Source organism: Anas acuta, chromosome 11 (genome assembly GCF_963932015.1).
Source record: "Anas acuta chromosome 11, bAnaAcu1.1, whole genome shotgun sequence".
In the NCBI taxonomy this organism is placed as follows: Eukaryota; Metazoa; Chordata; class Aves; order Anseriformes; family Anatidae; genus Anas; species Anas acuta.
This window is the reverse complement of record NC_088989.1, coordinates 21,998,809-22,019,087: the sequence shown is the minus strand read 5'-3', so window position 1 is coordinate 22,019,087 and position 20,279 is coordinate 21,998,809. Positions and strand designations below refer to the sequence as shown.

The 20,279-nt window shown below is 36.6% G+C and overlaps 2 protein-coding genes across 12 annotated transcripts in view; one reads left to right on the top strand and one right to left on the bottom strand.

Moving 5' to 3' along the window:
* The window catches only part of TASOR (transcription activation suppressor), a 36,975-nt gene that overhangs the window by 2,018 nt on the left and 14,678 nt on the right, over nt 1-20,279 (top strand). For 9 of the 11 annotated variants that reach the window (XR_011100279.1, XM_068694537.1, XM_068694534.1 and 6 more), the window contains exons 2-16: nt 5,738-5,883; nt 6,937-7,029; nt 8,065-8,137; nt 9,072-9,163; nt 9,506-9,664; nt 10,337-10,464; nt 11,090-11,121; nt 11,813-11,918; nt 12,354-12,457; nt 12,585-12,688; nt 12,963-13,035; nt 13,154-13,228; nt 14,786-15,499; nt 16,702-17,144; nt 18,695-18,839. Coding sequence is in view for 10 of the 11 variants with exons in the window: in XM_068694537.1 (XP_068550638.1) it covers nt 5,738-5,883; nt 6,937-7,029; nt 8,065-8,137; nt 9,072-9,163; nt 9,506-9,664; nt 10,337-10,464; nt 11,090-11,121; nt 11,813-11,918; nt 12,354-12,457; nt 12,585-12,688; nt 12,963-13,035; nt 13,154-13,228; nt 14,786-15,499; nt 16,702-17,144; nt 18,695-18,839 (2,487 nt within the window). In the remaining variant the exon portion in view is untranslated. Of the gene's footprint in view, nt 1-2,936; nt 2,959-5,737; nt 5,884-6,936; nt 7,030-8,064; nt 8,138-9,071; nt 9,164-9,505; nt 9,665-10,336; nt 10,465-11,089; nt 11,122-11,812; nt 11,919-12,353; nt 12,458-12,584; nt 12,689-12,962; nt 13,036-13,153; nt 13,229-14,785; nt 15,500-16,701; nt 17,145-18,694; nt 18,840-20,279 lie in introns of those variants that run through there. The other 2 variants (XM_068694533.1, XM_068694532.1) reach the window with 2 other exon arrangements.
* The window catches only part of CCDC66 (coiled-coil domain containing 66), a 40,919-nt gene continuing 33,112 nt past the window's right edge, over nt 12,473-20,279 (bottom strand). Inside the window, exon 19 of the mRNA XM_068694540.1 lies at nt 12,473-12,670. The gene's annotated coding sequence lies outside the window, so the exon portion shown is untranslated. The remainder of the gene's footprint in view (nt 12,671-20,279) is intronic.

Below are 20,279 nucleotides of genomic sequence, written 5' to 3'. Positions count from 1 at the left end.
ATTCTTAAGTCATATTGGTGACTTACGGTTTCCGAAATACTCAAAACAGACTTTACATTCTGTCTACAGTGCTTGTGGGCTTGTGCATTGTTTATGGTTGCATGATTGGTTTTGCACGATCAAATTTTTGTATTATGTCATACCATGTGAGAGAGCAGATGATCAGAAGTCGGCAAGCATAAAAATTGCCAACATGATCTTTGAAGAGAACTGAAGTGTTGTTGATACTGGCATTTGAGAAACGATACAATTAAAGCAGCTCTGGAGCTACATGAGAAGATTAACAGTGCATGGATCATCTGATCTTATATTGGCATACACTTAAAAGGTACATGGTTCCAGTGTTCAAGTATATCTTGTTATATAAGAAGTACAGATGTAACATTGGTCCCTCTCAAGAGAGCTGCTTTGGCTAGATTCCTTCGAGCATGAAGCAACACATGGAAGCTTCTTCTGGCCTTGTTTTTGGAATTGCACTTGTTTTGCTTTCCAAATTTCAGTGTTTATTCCTGGACCTACAATACTGTTAGGTACCTGCTGTCTTGGTTATGAAGACTAACCTGTCATGTACAAACTATAAATTCTATTCAGGATAAAGTAACTTCCTTTTTTTTTTTTTTTTCTTTTTTCTTTTTTCCAAAACGTACTTTTGGAACAACTTTCGGTTGTGAAGCAATGATGTTCATAAAATTAAATCTGTGAAAAATGTAAAGGAAAAGCTATAGAAAGTTTCAAATGCAGTTCCCTATTCAGCTCTTCTAGGATTTATCTACAAACCTATTTGGAGACTAATGAGGGACCAAAAGTTGATGGAAAGAACCTTGCAATTGTGGAGGAATGCATCTGGAGGTTGCATACTTTTTAGAACTAGCTTTGGTTAGCTGTCACAGAATCTTCTGACTTCTTTTTTTCTAGTAGAAGAATTCTGGAAGCCAGACCTTATGGAAGGTTGGCTTTGAGGTGGTGGAGGGTTTTTTGTTTTGTTTTTCTGCATGTGTGCATGCATTTTTTTTGAGTACTTAAAAGCAAGCCGTCTTGAAGTTGTTTTCTGTTCTTCTTGGTATATACAGTTTGGTAAGAGGTTGTTACACTCTCCTGAGTTGCTTGGCTCTTTTTCATGTTAGAACTGTAGCCTATTGCCATGGCTTCTTCTGATTTTATTGTCAGATTTCAGATGTCCAAATCTGCCTGAGACTTCACAGATCGTTTTTGAACAAGATGAGGAAGAAATTACTCTCAAGATAAATCGTTAGAAGTGTGCTTTTGCTTACTGAACTAACTTCAGCATAGTGGTGCTTTTACTGGAAGGCAGTTCCAAAAGACAAAAGACGTGCTTGAGGAGCTGCCATTGCCTGAAGGGATTGCTTGCTGGTAAACGTTGGGCTCTTGCTTCCACCTTCCATGGCTGACAAAATTAGCAAACAAATGCAGTTTCTCAGTCATAGTCGGGTGAGAAAGATCTTGTATCTTTGAAAGTCTTAACAAGTACTTGCTTGGAAGACTTGGTAACTTAAAAGCATTTGATGTTTCATTTTCTTTGTCTTTTGTCTTCTAATCTTCCGTGTCTTTAGTTGGATTGTGTATCTGCTATTTGCTACCTTATGTTTCTACTTAAGGATTTTTTAAGCCATCCTTGTGGTAACTACTTTTGAGAGCAAAAGAAATTTTGGGCTGAGAAAGATCGTGTAACTCTATCCTTATGCTTCATTCACAGCACTGATTTTTGATCTTAGTCTTTAAAAAAAAAAAAGACATAAAAAACGCTTTTTATTTTTTTAAAGCAGGAGTAGTTTGTAAAGAGGTTAAGATGCTGCCAACTTATCTGATAATAAAATAAGTAATTTGCATTTCTTCAATTAAAGGGTAGTTCAGTATGCCTTAAAGAGAATCTCATCCTTTTCTTTGTATTCTGACTTAAAAACTGCTAGCTCCAAATTCTGTTTACTCAAGTCGAGTCAGCAAACAATAGGGAATGTGAAACTTACAGCAGCTAGGGAGCTCCATGCATCCAAACACACACCCTCGTGTTGGTCTCAAGAGTAGGGACTGTTAATCGTATTTTCTACTTAAAAAGTACATACCTATTTGCCAGTACACTAGGTAGAAACTAAGTAGCAGTACTATTTATTCTTAATTCCGCAGAGCAAATTGGCAAAACCCCCAGTAACTGAATGTGTTGTAAGGACTAGCATGCAATATCCTAACTTAAATTACTACCTGATTTACATTGGTCAATAAAGGTGCAGCAAATCCATGGTAGGTTTGTACAGTGAAAAATAAATAACACATACATTCCTTTCAAGTGATGTGGGACTGGAGATAACCATGACAGTCTTATCCTTTGGCTCTAAGCACAGGATGTGGTGACTGCTGTAGATGGACTGATTTAGGACTTGGTTTTTATTTCTCATTTCTGAACTCTTCTGTGTGGTATAGACCCTTGCATAGTGACCATAACCCTTTAGGTAATAGCTAGCTGCCCTTTAGCATCAATGCACAGACAACAGATCAAGAAGCACTGCCTTGCTTCTTACCTCAGTAGGTCATGTTTCAGGTTTTTCTGTCCTTGTGTTTTGGCACGTACATAATTTTTTAAAGAGGGCACAGAGTGCATTGTCTTCACTTGGTTAGTGTCTTACCAAGTCCATGTCCTGCAGTGCCACCAGTTCTGGAAGGATGGACAAAGTAGAGTTGAGTCATCCGTGAAGCATATGATTAGTGCGCTCAAAGACTTTTACTTGGATGAGGAAAAGCAACCATTCACTGTAACTTTTGTTTGACTGCTGTATATAGTAGTTTATCTGAAATTCAAACCTAAGTTACCTATTTTTGTTTTTTTGTTTTGTGATTACAGTACTGTCCAGTGGTCAGTATAGTAGACTTTCCATGCTCTGTCCATCATTTGGTACTTAGAAGACGATAGAAACAAAATTGCTGCTCTTGAAGAAGAAATGCATGGTTGGTGCAAAGTTCTCAAACTTAGTGTAGATTGGCTGCTTCTACTGTGTATGAAAAGATAGCAAGCAGACAGTAGGTTTTGGTAATAAAATCTGGTGTTTATACTCTGAAACATAAAAAGTAGCAAGTTAGGAATGTAAGGAATTCACATTCAACTGATTTCATTCATGTTCCTTTTCTCTTGGTCGGTGGATGACATCTGATCATAAAGCCAGTCGATCAAAATAATTAATGCGTGAAGTGATGCAAGGTTACCTGTGTGATGATTACTGTTCTTGTTCACTTTGTGCTACCGTGGGCAGTGAGCATCAGAGGAACAAATCCCTTCACTATGCAAGTTTTGGGTTTATTAAGCATTTTTCTGCTAAAAGGTGGATCTAAGTTCTCATTCTTGGACTGATTTGAGCAGTTAGGAATCAGTCTTGCTTTAATATTCTGTACATAAATACATTAAAAACTTAAAATCTCAGGAGTGACCTTTGCCCATGTATTTCAAAATATTTCTGTTTTCATCTGTCTTTTCTGCAAAGGTAACAAAAGCACTTCCAGTTTCATTCATACCACTAGTGACTTTATGATAGGTAACGCTTGTTTAAGGTGTACATTTGGAGAAGCACAGGAGCATACAAATATTACTGAATAAGTAACAACAGCAATAAAACCTACTTTCAGTCCTCTGCTAAGACACTGAAGAATTGCTATATTAAAAAAAAAAAAAAACCTCCAAAGTACTGTACTCCATAATAAAAGGGATAATGCAAAGCTCTCCCCTAAATGTTTTGAGCACTGCTGCTGCAGCAGTCTACGTAGGGCCTTCCTATCTGAAGAGCAGGGCACTGGCTGTTCTCCAGTGAGTCTGTCTTGACTCGTTCTTTAGAGCTTTACACAAAGCAGGGAATATCTAAACACATGGGAACAGCAGCAGTATTGGAATGAATGGCAGGATCTCCATCGGTGTCATGTGCCTCTGCCTAGTTTTGAGGCCGGGCAGTAGGCATGGCATCACAGTCATGGGTCACCAGCGGGTCCTGGGGAGTCTGCTATTGCCTGGGCTCAGTGGTAAGAGATGGGCTGGGTTTGACAGAGCATGCATTTCTAGGGAATAGGGCTGTGTGTGGGGAGGACATGCACGGTAATTGTCCAGGAAACAGGAAATGTGGGCAAGCAGCTGCCATTGGCAGTCTTACTGGTATTTTAAGCAGAAGAGGACTTGGCAGTATGTGAAGCCTGTGCCCTACCGTACTGTGGTTTGGTAACTCAGAGCTGAGAGGGGCCTGAGGGCATGAGTTGGGTCAGGCAGTGCTCTTCACATATTTCATTAATAGTTTTTTTAATAGTTATGTATCTAGCTAATAGTTTCTTTCTTCAATACAACTGCATTCAATCTTACAATATTACACCAAGTTTAGAATTTCTTCCGCTTCTGATTATCTGTACTCCCAAATTGCTGTTAGCCTTTTTGAATGGACATGTTATTGCAAAAGAGGTGTTATAAGAACCATTTCCTAATCACTTTCAGAACTCTTTTAAAGCAACACTCGTGCAGTGTTGCTACTGTTGGAATAATTGCTGTATTTTAGTTAGTGGATGGGATACTACATCATAAAGTGTGCATAAATACAGCTTTTGCTAGATAACTCAAGTAACTTCAGTTTCTGTTTAGAACATTTGTTTCATGCTCAGGTTAATGCAGTAAATATTTCCTGTTAAAATAAGGCATAGATTACTATCTAAATGTGCTCTCATTTCAATTAATGAAATTGGGGATAAGCTATAAAGAAGCAATTCAACTCTATTTGCTGCTAGAATAATGGTAGAGCATCCTGTGTATGAGCCAAGTGCTACTGTAGTTCATTCCCAACTATTGTAACTCCTAGACATTTCAGCTGGGGGGTTGTTTTGGAGGAAGATAAGTGCTCCTACCCCTACAAAAAGAGCAGAAGCGGTCTCAGATGTGGTAGGAATGCTTCCTGAACTTTGTAGTACTGCAGGATGTTGCACTTCCTCAGCCTTGTGAATGGTACTGCACAGAGAAACCAGTTGCTGTTCTGAACTGGTTCAGTTCCCTCAGGACTATTACTTTCCTAGATGTAGTCTCACAATATGCACTCACATTCTTTGCTGGCACACACTCTGGTTCCTCTTCTGATCAATTTGTCACTTGTACTCAGAAGCTTGGGGGCATGAAAACTTTTCTGTGTGAACTTAGGCGAGATTCCCCAGAAGGCAGTTGAAGAGCTTTCATTTTGAATTCATGCAAGGGATAAGATCATAGAGCATGAACACGCGCAGTGTGGTTTTTCAGCAATAAGAACTTATTGGATTATTTTTAATTTTAATTATTATTTTTAATTTATACAATATAATATTAAATTTATTCATATTTAGCATAATTACCATATGCAACAAAGAAAAAAACCTTAATAGTTCTAAAGAGATGCTGAGCCATGAAATTGTTTTTAATGTTTTTATTAGAACAATTTGTTCCTGGTTTTTAATTAAAAGAGCTAATTAATTTAATTAAAATGTTATAAATTTAATGACAGTGTTTTACAGTACTTAGATGTTTTCAAATTATAAACTGAGACATACTGAAGTGCTTCCCTTATAAGCTTCTGAGAACTAGCTGTTCAAAAGGAATATTAAAAAAGCATAGTGTCTTTTTTTTTTTTTTTTTGAAAGATGCTGTAATTATAGGAACCTGTCTTGCCTAAATTTTGTTTTGTTTTGTTATTTTCAGATCAATGTTGGTGCTTATTTTATTTCTTCTCTTTTATAGCACTCTTTCAGCCAGTAGCTGTGGGCTCTCGAGAGTTTGAGGATGTTGTGAAGATTCTGCATTCATCTTACTTGGAACCTAGTTCAGTGTCGAATTTTAATTACAAGAGAGCCAGCTTAGTGCACAGTGAACTGTTGGAAAAGGAAGTGAGTATGTTTGTGGTTTCTCTTTATGGATAAGGTACAGATCAAATCAAATTTACTTTAGTGGTTTTTTTTGGAGTTAAGAGACAATGACCCAGGGAGTATTTTCTTCTTGTGTGCTTGATGATTAATTGCAAAACCACATTCCTGAGAATGTAAGCAACTATTTTTCAGGCAAGTTTACTATACTACTACAAAGGTATAAAATAATACCTGAGACACTCGAAGACTAAAAGAAAAATTGTATTGGGTACCCTTTTGCTTTGTGTATTTTTTATTTTCAAAAATGTTCTTGATGTATTTTATGCTCTTTATATATTTTTAATAACCTGTAAAGAGGTTATAGGGTCTACTTTGAATGGCCTCAGGCTTCCTATGAAATTTAATACCTTTCTTATACCAAGTTTACATAATCTCTGTAATTGTTGTCCAAGAATTAAACTTCTAGCACTTCTGCTGTACCTTATCTCCTGTCTTAAATCCAGTCTTAGCTTTCTTTCACAACTGTGAAATAGGTTTCAAGTCCTGGTACCAAAAAACTTCAAGTACAGAGTGACAGTATGTGTAATTGGTAAACTCTGAAGCGTATTTTTTTCTGCTACTGTATGATTTGTGGTTTATGGTTGCAGCTTGGGTATATACAGCAACTGCAGCCACCTCCGCATTGAGGTGCAACTGCTAACATACATGCATTGTGTAAGAAAGAAGTGAATGTAAGGACAATTTTATGGAATTTCAGACGTGATATGGAAAGCATTGAGCTGAATGCTTCTTCTTGACAGGCATGCTACTAATAACACTAAAACATCACTGCACTTACTGGTGCACATTACTGGTTTAAAGAATGTTTTCTTTTAGGCCAGTGATATTTTCCATGTGTATATGTTTGTTTGTTTGTTTTTAATTTGAATTGTAGCATAATGTAATCTCATTCAAATTAGCTTTTGATTGTTTTTCTGCAGTTGGAACTGCTAACTTAGAAGGGGTCTTAAAGCATTGACACTTGAATGTGACTGCAATAATCTGTCTATACATGTTAAGAACTTATTGTAACAGTTCACAGAAAAACGCAGAGAGTTGAAGTTTGATGGTCGCCTAGATAAAGAGCTTTCTGAAACCTATGCATTTCTAATGGTTGATCGACCTCAGGTAAGAAAACAGAATTGCATATAAAATGTTTTTTCTGTTTTAATTCACAAGCGTTTTCTTAAACTGAATGCTGTTGTTGACACACTTCACATTTTTTACTGATGTCTTTAAATAATTTCTGCAAAATTCAGCCATGGAAGGCTTAGAACGATTGGAAAGTGGTGATACTATGTCACAGTTAAAATCCTTTATTCTTTATGATTTAGGATGTACCATTTACATGTCTCAGTAAAAGTATATTTTCCATTTTAGACTGACTTACAGATAGAAAGGTAGATTTCTCTGGACTGTGTGTGGGTTTCTGTTGTGTGTTTTTTTTTTTTTTTTGTGGTGGCTTTTTGTTCTCTTTTTTTTTTTTTTATTTAATGAAGCTTGCATGTTTTCATTATGGTTCTTTTTTTGAGTAAAGAAGAGGTACCTTAAAGAGAATTGCATAAAAGTTACTTGTATGATGAAAACAAGCATAGTTCTCTTCCTGTTCTTTTAAAAGCTGGCTGAACAAAGATGCTCATGCTGTTTTTCTGTGTATTCATGTCAGACTTATTTTCTGTTTAGTAGGTAAGAAATATGACTTAGCGTGTAGATAAGACTCTAAGATATGTGTCACGCATATAGATATGTGGATGCATTCTTAGTGTATTTGTGTGCTCCAAATGTGCATTTGTCCTATATAATCTTCAGTAATAGTAGAAAATGCACGTTATCTTTTGGGTTTCCAATGATATTTTTTAAATGAAAGTGATAGAAAATGAAGTTTTTTGCTTTATCTACAATTAGAGAGCCAGGATTTCTTAAGTATTCAATCATATGGCAGGTCTACTTCTGTATTATGTTACTAAAATGTATTAAAAGCAAGTAATGTTCATTAAGTGTGTGTAAAATTTCGGAAACAGAGAAACTGTTGCATTTGCTTGGGGGTTGTTTTATTTGTTGTTGTTGTTTTTTTAGCCCAAACAGAATTATGTTTATTGCTGTGTTCACATTCTGGCTTTCCTGATAGGCTTGTTTAAAAAAAAAAATGCCTGTTTTCCACAGATCCAAAGCATATGTGAAAAGGGGCTGCAGGTGGGCCACTCCAAAATAACAATTCTTGGCAGCCCTTCCATGGGTAACTATCTTTTGATTATATGTACTGATATTAGTCAGTGTGACTTGGCAGAGAATGTGATGCAATTGTGTAAACTTTCAGTGCCTTTCTTAGCACTTACCTGCAGGAATATCACATATAGGTATTTTTAGCAAAGTAAACTGACATCAAGGCTTTATTTTGTAACTCTGTTTTTGACTATATTATTTAAAACTCCTTTTTCAGAGGAATTTGAGAACTAATTCTCATTTTGTTTCAAGTCCCACCAATACAATATGTATTTGATGTCAGTTGCAGTTATTTAATCAGACGTAGTCAGTTCCAACAAGTATTTATCTGAGGCCTTAAAATCTATGAAATTATGTTTGAAATCTTCAAAAGCAAGAAATTACTTTGCCTTCTGCATTTGAGTGTCACTTCACAATTCAAAACCAGTGTACTCTTGTGAACAGTGTAGGATGAAAAATTGCTGATGATGCTAGTGCTTTCCTGACTTACTTGACAGTCATATCTTCCATTGCTTATACCCGTGTTTTGTAATAGGACATGATAAAGAAGGACTCCAGGAGTTTTGAAAAAAAGCAAAAACTGAAAGCAGTATCTGTACAGCATTTGGGCAGAGCTTGTGCTCTTGGTCACAACGCTTTTAGTAATGTATTTTTAGTAATGTTTTTCAGTTAGTACTCCTTTCAAACTGAGTCCATGAGACATTAGTCCATGTTCTACTGTGATGTTTAATGCCGTGCTTGGTGAGAGTAGACATTTATTCTACTGTCTAGAATGTGGAAGTTGTGAACATGCCATTATACTTTTTGCTGATGCAGTTAGAAAAAAAATGATAAATCTTTATTGATTGGAAGACACTGAGCTTTAGTCCTATGTAATGCTTCTTCTACTAACATTTTAACATTCATCATAACGTAGTGTTTTTTTCTGTTTTTAATATTCTTCTCAGGTGTGTATATCTCCAGGTATGCTGATTTGTTGCAACCTAATCCTCTAGAAGCTGGAGCAACTGGAGATGTGATTGTTTTTAAAATAATAAAGGTAAATTCTTCTTGCTTTTTCTTGAAGGCTTATATTGTTTAGTGATACAATAAAAGTAGTTCTAACGTTACTTCTTGAACCTCCATTCATACAATTGTCTCCTTACAGAGAATCTAGAAACCTACTGGTTTTAAAATCCAATGTTGACACTGAGATTAAATACGGAATAAGAAATTTTTATAAAAGGCAAGAAATATGTTTTCTACAGAAATATGTTCTTTTTTTTCATATTTTCATAAACATCTTTCCAAAACTTATCTTTTATTACTTACTTCCTCATGTACTTGATGCAGTTTGCCAGTTTTCAGGGAAAAGCTTGTTTACAATTCTGCTTTTTTACAGGGAAAAATGAAAAGCATATATGACCACATAGGCATGAAAGCAGTGGAATCAACAGTGAAGAGTGCATTAGATCCAACACCCAAGCATGAATGTCATGTTTCAAAGAATGCAAATAAAGTAACCTCCTTGCTGGCTTATCGAGCATATGAACTTACTCAGGTAGTAGAAGGTTGAGTGTGTGTTAACTTAAATAAAAACCTTATTAAGCAAAAAACAAAACAAAACAAAAAACTACAAACAACAACCAATCAATGAATTGATAATTGTGGAGGTAAATTGCCTGAAGATGTAACTTAATACTGAACTTGTCCTGTAATGCTGAAGCTGTCTGGTGTACATTAAGCAGTAGCTCACAGAAGCCTTTATTAGAAATTACAGAACAACATGTCAGCGTCTCCTGTTAGCCTTACGTACATGTACACCCTAAAGTAGTGCCTGTCCTGTCAGTGTTAGGTAAACCAGGAAGTAGAATGTGGAAAAAAATATGGTAATTGATCATATTATAACATACATATGAGAATGGCATTTAAAACTGTATTTTGGGTAGCAGCTCTTTAAGAATTAGGTTGTTGGTGGTAAGAGCACCATAAATATGATTTATTATAGTAATTTATAACTTGATAGATGTACCAGATAATATTTGGCATAATAAAAGATTTCAGACTATTAAACTCTTTTTCCATTAGTTTGCATAAGTAGTTAATCATGAAGTATATTTTTTAAGCTATTGCTGTGAAACAGTGCACCTTTCTGGGGACAAAGGTCAGGGGCTGTTGTATTTGCAAAATATAGTTTATGAGTTTTTAATTCAAAGCTATGTTATTTTTCTAGTACTATTTCTATGAATATGGCTTTGATGAGATAAGACGAAGACCAAGGCATGTTTGTCCCTATGCTGTTGTTTCATTTACTTACAAAGATGAAATCGTGCAAACACCAAAATTCCTGCCCCCATCAAGGTAAGCTAGGAAGTGAATTTTGGAAAGACTGCATTCAACGTGAATTCATAGCTCTTAGTAATAGTTTTGCATCAGTTTAGATGAACAGTGCTGAAATGGATGGATGTGTTACAGGGATGTAGTATAATAAATGTTTCTAATGTAAAGCAAGAGGTGACAGAATTGGTCTTATGCAGCAGGCAGCCCCTGTAGGAAGCAGTTCTATTGCTCTTCTCATCTACCTCACCTTCTACCCTAGGGGGAATCCAGATAAAGCTTTGTAGAATAGAGTCATACAAATGTTCACAGCAGTACCTTGTTTGGTATCCCAAAAAATGTTCTGTATACTTAGTCACCAGACTATTTGCTAGTGTTTTCTTATGGCTTGTAGAGCGACTGTCTATGTTGATGACAGATACGATATGATACCTGTGCTGATAGGAAGGCATCCAAATGTGGGGACTGTACTAGTGCTAACAACAGTTACTGGATGTCAAAATCAGACAAGTTGCTGTAATGGTAGCTTGAGGCTGGAGAGTGTAATCAGTGTTGCTATTACTAGATTGATAAAGTATCCTTAATATAAAATTTCAGTAGCCGCAAGCTTCTGTCTCAAGCCAGTAATCATCTCCTTTCTTTTTGTTAGATCAAACAGCTTCAACACAGAGAGAAGTACAGGTAAGAATGAATTGAAATTTAGTACTTCTATGATTGTAGGCTTGAAAAGTATTGGACATTTTTGCCCATGTAGTTTGATTTGTGTTTAACTAGAATGATTGCTTGGTTATGTTGACTGTCTACCTAACTTTTATTCCGTACCATACTGATTGCAGTGATCTCTTGTGATATTAGATGGTGTAACAGACACCTTCAGGTGTATGTTCTTCCCTTGCTAGAACAAACCAGAACTGAATAAAATCGAGTTGTCTTTTCCCTCTGTTTCTGTGTATAGCATAGTAGGAACATACCTTCTGCTCACAAATCTGCTGTTCAATGCCACTTCAAATAACATGATCCTCTCACACTTTTCTTTTGAACATCATTCAAGCAAAATATTCTTATGTATAAACATAGCTAGCAGTTAAGTTATGAGGATGTCGTTGGCAACAAGAATGTGCTTATATATACATGTACAGGACACATACCAACTACTTTACTCTGCTCAGAGCAGGTCAAAACAAGATAGGATTGCAAATACTCTTTTTGTTACCTTAAATAATAGGTGTAAAGGTATTATTGTCTGGTGTGTTATTAGTAGGAAATTTCCTCAAAATAGCTTTTGGAGGTTCAGCAATCTCTTTACTACCATTTCGTTTCAGTCCCTCCTAACAAGTGGTTTCACTCTGTTTCTGTCTCCATCTTAATTTAGATAAATCTAACTACACATTATGGAGGGGACAGCTCTGGAATAAAGGCAAACTCCTGTGCCATGTTTCCTTGAAGTCAGCAGCGCGTCCTTTCCTTCCATGCAAGCTGTGAGTATTACTGTTTAAAGAATAGGTTAAAAATACTGCTGTGTCAAAACTCTATTAGACTAGTGAATTTAAGACATATTCAGGTGAAAGTCTAAAATGTACATTGACCAGATGCTTTAAATACCAAACCAGACTCTTAAATCATGAGTGTCCAGAGCTGCTGTTAGTTCATGCTCACAACTTGTCAGTCTTCGGTGTTGTTGGTATTTTTTTTCCTGTTTTGTTTTTTATTCTTTGTTTTTCTTAAGTGACACACACTCCTTTGGAGCAATAAATATAATTGTCTCACAGGATAGCTTAAGGAACTGATGTTTTATGAGAATGTATTTGATAATTCTTTTTTGGTCAATGAGGATCAGACTATGAAGGTCAAAGAAGAGAGGCCTTTTATTTTTTTTTTTATTTACCTCTCCCTCCTGCACCCTTTGTCTCTAGTCCTGAGAAGCTTGATGTTGAAAAAGTTGTAAGCATTGACCAACTGAAGAAGAAAATTTCACCTGCGTTGTTGTATAAAGAAACTTACCTAGGAGCAAAAGAAGGTAAATGGCGCTAGCTTTTTTTTTTTTTATTTTAAATTTTTATTTATTTAAGAACGTTTAGAAATTTACTGAGTTACAATTTTATTTTTTTTCTTCTAAACTTCTTCCTCCCCTTGTACCACGTCAGTGTTGAAGAATGGAATGTACTGTAGTCTTTATGAAGTTGTGGAGAAGTCCCGTTCTGGTAATCACTTGGAGGGATTACTTCAAAAGCTAGAGAAAGAAAAACTTGTGAGTGTTACAGATTTGACTATTCACTTTTCAAAATAACTTTAGTAACTAGAAATTGAGACATGCGAAAAGATGCATGGTCTCACTGGAATTACAAAGCTAGCATATTCCAAAATAGCTTATCATAGCACTTCCCTCACTTCCCTACCTTGACTGGAATTTAGCTTACAGGAAGTAAGAGTATTCATAATGTCAAAATGTCTGGTAGAAGCTTAGAAGCAATGTGCTTTTTTTTCTTTTATTTCTTTTTTTTTTTCCTCTTCCTTCAAAACAGGTTCTCGTTAAACCACTTCTGGACAGAGGATTTCTTTTTCTTCTTTCTCCTTGGCAAATGACATCCCCTTATGGTATGCATACTCTATGTTTGGTACTGTGGTTGTGGTGATGGTGGTGTTGTTGTTTGGTTTATAGTTGTCTTTTGAAGCATAGGGGTCTTCTCCTTTCCAACCATTTTTCTTTTTGTAGATCACCAAACTGGACGGTCCCGCATGTTAAATGCATTATTTCTGTTTCCTGAACCTAGAGGTATAATGAGCTCAAGTAAGTTTGTTCACTTCTGTGTATGTTATGTGGTCAGTTAAATGATGATTATAGTCTACTGAAGTCAACAGTAGAACAGTGTTACAACTTAACACTGTAAACCAGGAATAATAGTTTGTTATAGCAATGGTGATGGTGTTCAAAAAGTGTTCATTTCTTCATGGAACTAAGGCATTTCTTTATGGCACTAAGTATTTTAGGCTCACTTGTTCCTAGTTTAAAACTAAAACGACTTCAGAGTTCTTGTTTGTGCATAGTAGTAGAACTGAGAGTGTTCCCAGAGATCAGTGTGCTAAGAATGTTACTGCACTTTTAGAGTGTGGGGGAGGGGGTATTTCTTTAACTAACACAATGTGAAGGACAAAACATCTGAAAGTTTGTTGTTGTTTTGATTTGGGATATGCACAAAAACCTGACCATATAATAAAGACGAATGAAAGGACTTGGTTTTAGTGTTGGGATGAGACTTAAAAGTTAATCTTTGACAGCTGAAATTTGCAATCAGTAGAATGCAGTTCTATTTTGGCCTGCTGTGAGTTAGTTAGAAGTGATGTTGTCAAAGTGTAGCTCTCTTCAGAAAGTTCTTGTTTGAAGTCTTAGCTGCTTCCTAGATGCTTACCTCTATGTTTCTTATTTTAATTTTTCTAACTTGAGTGATGGTTGACAAAATCCAAGCACTTGTAGTTTGGGTAAGAAGAGATAAGACACAGTAAGACATTTCAAGTGTATGTATGCCAGTTCCTTAAAAATATTACAGCTTTTTGCTGCCGTGACATTTCAAAGACTTGTGAGCTGTAGTTTCTGTCAAACACAAGGTTAACCACTGTTTTAAGGCCTCAGTAATTGTTTAAAAGGGTTGAATGAAAGAAAGTTTGATGGAGGGGAGGGCAGGGGACAGAAATAAATGAATAAAAAGGATATAACTTGGATCGTCCTTTAAATGCTATTTCGAGGATGCAGTAAGAGGTTCTAATAGCATCCCAAGACCGGCAAATCCTGCTCTTGTCAAATGTTACTATTGCATCTTGTTGAGTTGTATTGGTTTGCAAAGGACCAAAAAAGCTGTATAGCTTTGTGCTGGACTACTAAGCCCAGAACTTACTAAGAACGTCTGTTTTAGAGTTCCATGTCACAAGGATCCCAGTGAGCTTAGAATCAGTACAATGAATGGGGCAGGATTCCATGGGAAGGAGTAATGCCATTTCTTGCAGAGAGCTGTTTTTCAGTAAATCTAAAGTCTTTGAAGTGACATTTTAGGAGGGCCAGTAAGGTGATTTGAATTGGAAATTATGTGTACGTAGGATATAGGTTACCACAAAATCATGAAAGTGAACAGTTCATCATGACCATGAATAGGTTGACGTTTAAGTAGGCTTTAAAGCTGTTACTTCACACTTACACAAAGAAAGAAATCCCTGGCATTTGGGTTATTTCTCCAGTCATTCCAAACTGTGTTTCACCAAATATGTATAATACAGAACATTGCTAGCCAGTCATCATTTATTTATAGCTTTATGATGTGATTTTAATTGTGAATTCCCTTTTCTCCTATGGCAGCACAAAAAAGTGTTCCATTTGGAACACAGAAAAATTCAACTACCGTGGTGTTGCACGAAAATCAGGAGATCATTCCAGAATTCACAAAGTTTATTCAGTCTCTACATTTTGCTTTAATCCAATCTCGTAAAGACGCTACTGCAGATTTCAATACTGTTGTGGAAAAGTATATAAATGAGTATTTGAAAAGATGCTATAGTGGCTCTGGAAAATATAGAGAATTTGTATTATATCGGTATGAATCACGGTTGGATGACAAAAAATTTCTTTATTCTGCTCCAAAAAATAAATCTCATATTGACAGCTCCTTGCAAAACTATATTTTTGGTTGTGAGGCATATCAACTACCTGTTTCTAGAGCTAAGGAATTGATGGAGGGAAATCGGAAACTTCAACAGTTCAGTCCCATCTCAGATTATGAAGCTACAGAAGACACTGATTTTGCCAATGCAAAAAGTGGGAAAAGAATCCGTGCAAAATATGAAGCAACTGCTGCCAAGCGAAAATTCCCTCATCACGGAGATTATGATCCTGATAGACTGAAGGAACTTATTAACTTAATCCAGTGTAGGAAAAAAAATGTAGGTGGAGATTCTGATTCCGAAGACCTTAGAAATAAGAGTGGACTGAAAAGGAAGCTGGAGAAACAGTCTGAAAATCTGCGGAAACACTTAAAAATGAGTGAAGCCTCAGAGAATAGTTGTCAGTACGAAGGTAAGAGCCTCTTTATTTAGAGTTCCTCTTTAAGTATTGTAATTCACAGCATACTTTTAATTTTAACCTTAATAGATTGAATTTTTTTTTTTGTGTATTTTAATGCTTGGTGGCTCATTTAAAGATGGGCCTGAGATCTGTTAATAGAGATGTAGTTTATGTAGGTTGTCTCTTTCTAGAATACAAGTTAATAGGGAAGGCTGACTTCCAGAGAGTTTGCTTAGCTGTTCGAACTGTCCAAAGACTTTCTAGTATAGGGTACTAAGCAAATTGTGATACTGTAATGTCTTTGACTTCAGGCTTTGCTCTAATTCCTTACGGCTGCAATACCCTATATTAATAATTAGTAAATGTAGATCGAAGAAGAGAATTAGATATCTAAGTATGAGCAAAGTAAAGTCAGAGCAGCCAGTAATATGTTTAATGTGACAAAGGAAACAGCTTTATGGCTTTAAGACTGAATTTATTTTGTAAATTAAACTATCTATATCCAAACCTTAGGTAATTACCTTGGATCTTATCTTAATATCTGCCAAAGAAACTCTTTGATTTCTGTTTCGCTGACAGGGTAATGATATAGGTCTCATTTAGATGGGGAAAACTGGGGAGAACAGGGAGAAGGGTAGCACAAAGAAGAGTGGGGGGGATGTACCTCAAGCTTCAGTAATTCCAATGCATCAAATCAGTTTAGAAGATGAAAAGCCTGAGTTAGAAACCACTTTCCTTTTGGAGAGGTGCAGCTGGCATGTGTGGATGGAGGAGACAGAGGGTAGGCTCCATGATCAATCATGGGATTCCAACTTGGAAGTTTATGGAACTTGAGAGTCTTTTTACGTTGGTTATTAATATAAAATATGTGACTGTGTTTCCACCTGGGTGTAATCAAAACAGTATTTGTTTGAAACTAAATTTTGACTTAACACTGTCAGGGGTTCCCAGACAGCAACAACTATCAGGGGTTTGAATTTCCATGTTTTTATATAGCTTCAGAAACTGTTCTGTTAGCTTTAGAAACTTTAATCAACATCCTCCTATTTAAAAATTTTTACTAAGAAAGTAAATGTATGTGTAATGTATGAATTGATGCTGAAGAGTGACACTGTGGGTATGTGGAAGGTGTTTGGTGTGTGCATGTGTCTGTTTTTGCTTTTGTTTTAAAACTTAGTAATGGATTACTTTTCCCCTTCTCTCCCTACCCAAAGGGGGCAGAACCTTGGACTCGCCACACTCAGTTTTCTCAATTATTACTGGTCTTGGTGGACATGATACTGACTTGAGGCAGCAAGATGTTTCCGACCCTGCTGTTACTGACACACACGGCCTCATTAAACTGCTGTTAGAAACACTAGCTAGTTCAGGACACTTGGATTCGTCGTTGGCACGGTCTGTAAATCAAGCTTTAGGATTAAACACTGATGAAATTGAAGAAGATATGAGACAAAAATATGAATATGAATCCATTCCAGCACAGGACAGAGATGATCATGAGCTTCCTAATGCTGTTCAGGCTGAAAATGTTAACTTTAAGGACCCACAGAGCCCTGTGATGCTAGAAACTGATGCAGCTTGCTTACCCTACCCTACTGATGTTGACCTACGGCTTTCAGCTAATGAAGTAGGCCTTGAACACACACTGCGTTTAAAAGTAAGTGAAACTGGCTGATAGGCTGATGCTAGTAACAGAAGTACTATTTTTGCAAACATTATGAGAATTAATAAAAAGACCTTGTAATTTTTAAATAGGTAAGTACTAACTTTTCTGTGAAGAAGACTTTCAGTTTTGCAGGAGAGTATATAGAAAATTCTAACTTTAAGATGCTTGTTTCTCATTCTTTGTCTATTCTTTCTGTAATAAAATTGTAATTAAGCATATCTGGAAGGTGGAAAGCAACCATGGGCAGTCAGTCAGTCTTCCTCACTCTAGCTTTCCAGTAAGTGTAATATGCTGCTGCTCCACAAATAGGCAGCAAAACTTCCGTCATTCTTTTGCTGACTGCTATATACCGAAATGTTTTTTCATGTTTTCTGAAACAGAAGCCTTGCAATTGTTTTCTGTATCTTGTAGAAAACAGATTATTCTATTCTGTCTCTCACCTTGATTATGGTGATGGTTTTTAGCAAGCTGAAGTTGCATGGAACAAGTGTATTGTAAACTGTAACAGAGCTTGCATACTGCCTTCCACCTTCCTCCTTCTCTGAGGGGTGAGTCTTGATCTGGCTGAGGTATTGATATTTTCTGAACTTGTAACCAAGTAAGGAGACATTTGAGAGTTCTTCACAGTTAACTGTGTAGCTGCTACTCTTTCTGAAGAGAAGTAATGATGCAGGAGTAGTTACTGTGGCATATGGACTTCCTGCAGCAATGGCAGCAGGGCAGGCTGTTAGTGACTGTGTTAGTGTCTGGTTGTGGGGCACCCCAGGGTGGTTCAGTTTTCTTTGCTATCCACTGCTTTTACTATTTTTCTGTGTTTTCCTTAACCTTACAGACTTGATAGGTGGTTTGGATATGACAGCTTGTCATGATTGTGAAGTCCAATCTCAGGCACAAAAAAGCTTTTTCATACCAGGCTCCTCCCATATCTAAGCTCTTTCAAAGCTTATCCTTTGAATCCTTTTGCCCTTCTCCCCCCAAAAGTGAACCAAAAATAAATAGATTGGCATCAATCTTTTTTCAGTTTACTGCTTTCTTGTCATAGCCAAGAAACTCAAAATTGAACTGCAACAACTGTATTTGTGCTCTCTTGCTTTTAACCATTTGGAATGCCAGGTGAATTTAGTTTACTCAAGGGTTTAATACTAGTTGCAGGTGGTTCCTCAGCAGTGCTAACATGTCATGGTTTTCGTTGACTTATCAAGACTACAGCCTAAAAATGGCTAAGGAGCAGACTTTTTTTTTTCTCCTCCACTTCCATCTCCTAGTCTCCTTGCCCTTCTCCCCCCATGTTCTGTGCTCTAAGGTATGTGCTTAGGACTGTGCCTTATTTAGTGACAGACCATCAGCAAAGATGCCTGTCGCAGAAGTAATGACGTGAATGAAATGCAGAAGTACCTGATGTAAACTTTTCTAACTTTGACTTGACCGATTGGAAAATTTCCTATCTGCTGGTGAACTTGGGGACATTCTTACTGTAAGCTGTTCAGTACGTAGTTTAATGAAACAGTTGCAAATTGAGAATTTTTATCATTTTTTTTCAGGAAGCAAGCACTGGAAGTGTAAGTAGCTTTGAAGACTACAGTCCCTGTCCTAGTACACCTATAGAACACGTTTATCGCAGGCAACATTCCAACTCAAATAACATAGGAGAAGTTGGAATGCACTGGAGACTGATTCCAATTACAGGTAAGATGGGTTTAACTTATTTTGCTGCATATAGTAAATGAAAGCATATTCCAAAGGTTTGTATCTTTTACAGATTCCATTCTTGGGTCACATGTTGGTACACAAGCATGTGTATATCCATGCAATTATTTCTCATTTTTGAACAATACACGCATCTGTTGGATGAAAACATACCCGTGTTTTCATGGAGAAGTACTGCTTCGGGTACAGAGTGATATAGGTTAGAAATGCAAGTGCTTGAGTATTTATCTGGTGAAGTACATAGCTGTTATAAATTCAGCATTTAAATCCACTTTCCTGGATCAGTGGGCAATTGCAGCTTCTAATTCAGAAAAGTCATGAGAAATGTGTTAACCTCATAGAAAGCTGTCTACTTTGTATTGCATCAAGCTCTTCTACTAATAGTGCTTTGAAGGCTTTTATATCTAAACATTTAAAACTTAGAAACTTATTCTATAAGCTTGTTTTGTTCTACTTCTTGATGAGTCAACAGTGTCAAGTCTTAGGAGCACTTAAAAGCGTAGATTTGAAGGATGTGGAAGCCGAACTGAGGAGTAGCCATGAGGAGGTTTAAATTCAAGGCTAGGAATTGAGGCCTCTTAATGCGTAAACCCACGTGGACTGTGTTAACTGCATTCTCTGAGTAAATACATACTGATTTCTGATCATTCTCTAACAATGTGGGAATCTCTCTTTGACACTTCTAATATTCATCCAGTTGTGTAGTACTGCAGCTCTTCTGTTTGCTTAGCCAAGAAGGGAGAAAGGAGCTAGCTTCTGCATTATTGATAAGCCTTTCAAAGAATCGATAGGGTGATTTTAAATTATGTTTTCTGTGTTTTCTTTAAGAGCCAAACATCAAAAATCTATTCTGGTATTTTGCCAAGTAACATCTGTCACTGTGTGTATAGGCAGATGTGGTTATGGTTGCTGAAATAACTAGCAAGTGGATGCAGTATAAGAGAATTCATACAAGGGTTTTTCAGCTGACATGTTGTGCAGTCACCTGTGAGACTACAAATTTTGCTAGAAGAAATTTTCTTTGAGGTCTTCTGAGAGGGAAAAGTGCTGTTCTCCAGAGATGAAAGAGGTTGTCTTGAGCATCACCGGATTTCTTGAGTTTCTTCAAATTAGCTCTTGCTGCAATAAGTGTTGACTAGCTCTGTAATGTGAGCTTGTAAAAGGTGCAATATATGTAGAAAGAAAACCCTGTAAATTCTAACTGCTGCTCTCCTTCAGGAGGGACGGGAAGTGTTCAAGAGGATCATTAGGAAAGAATGTGTGTTGGAAGGGTTCCATATGTCATTATGGCCTGAGCACCTTTTATTCTGCCCTGGTATTGAGTTTTCATCAGAAAACAAGATCAATAACACATTGTTCAACAAGTGGACTCATTCTATTGAAGTACATCAGGAAGGCTGTAGGAGAGTCAAAACAGCC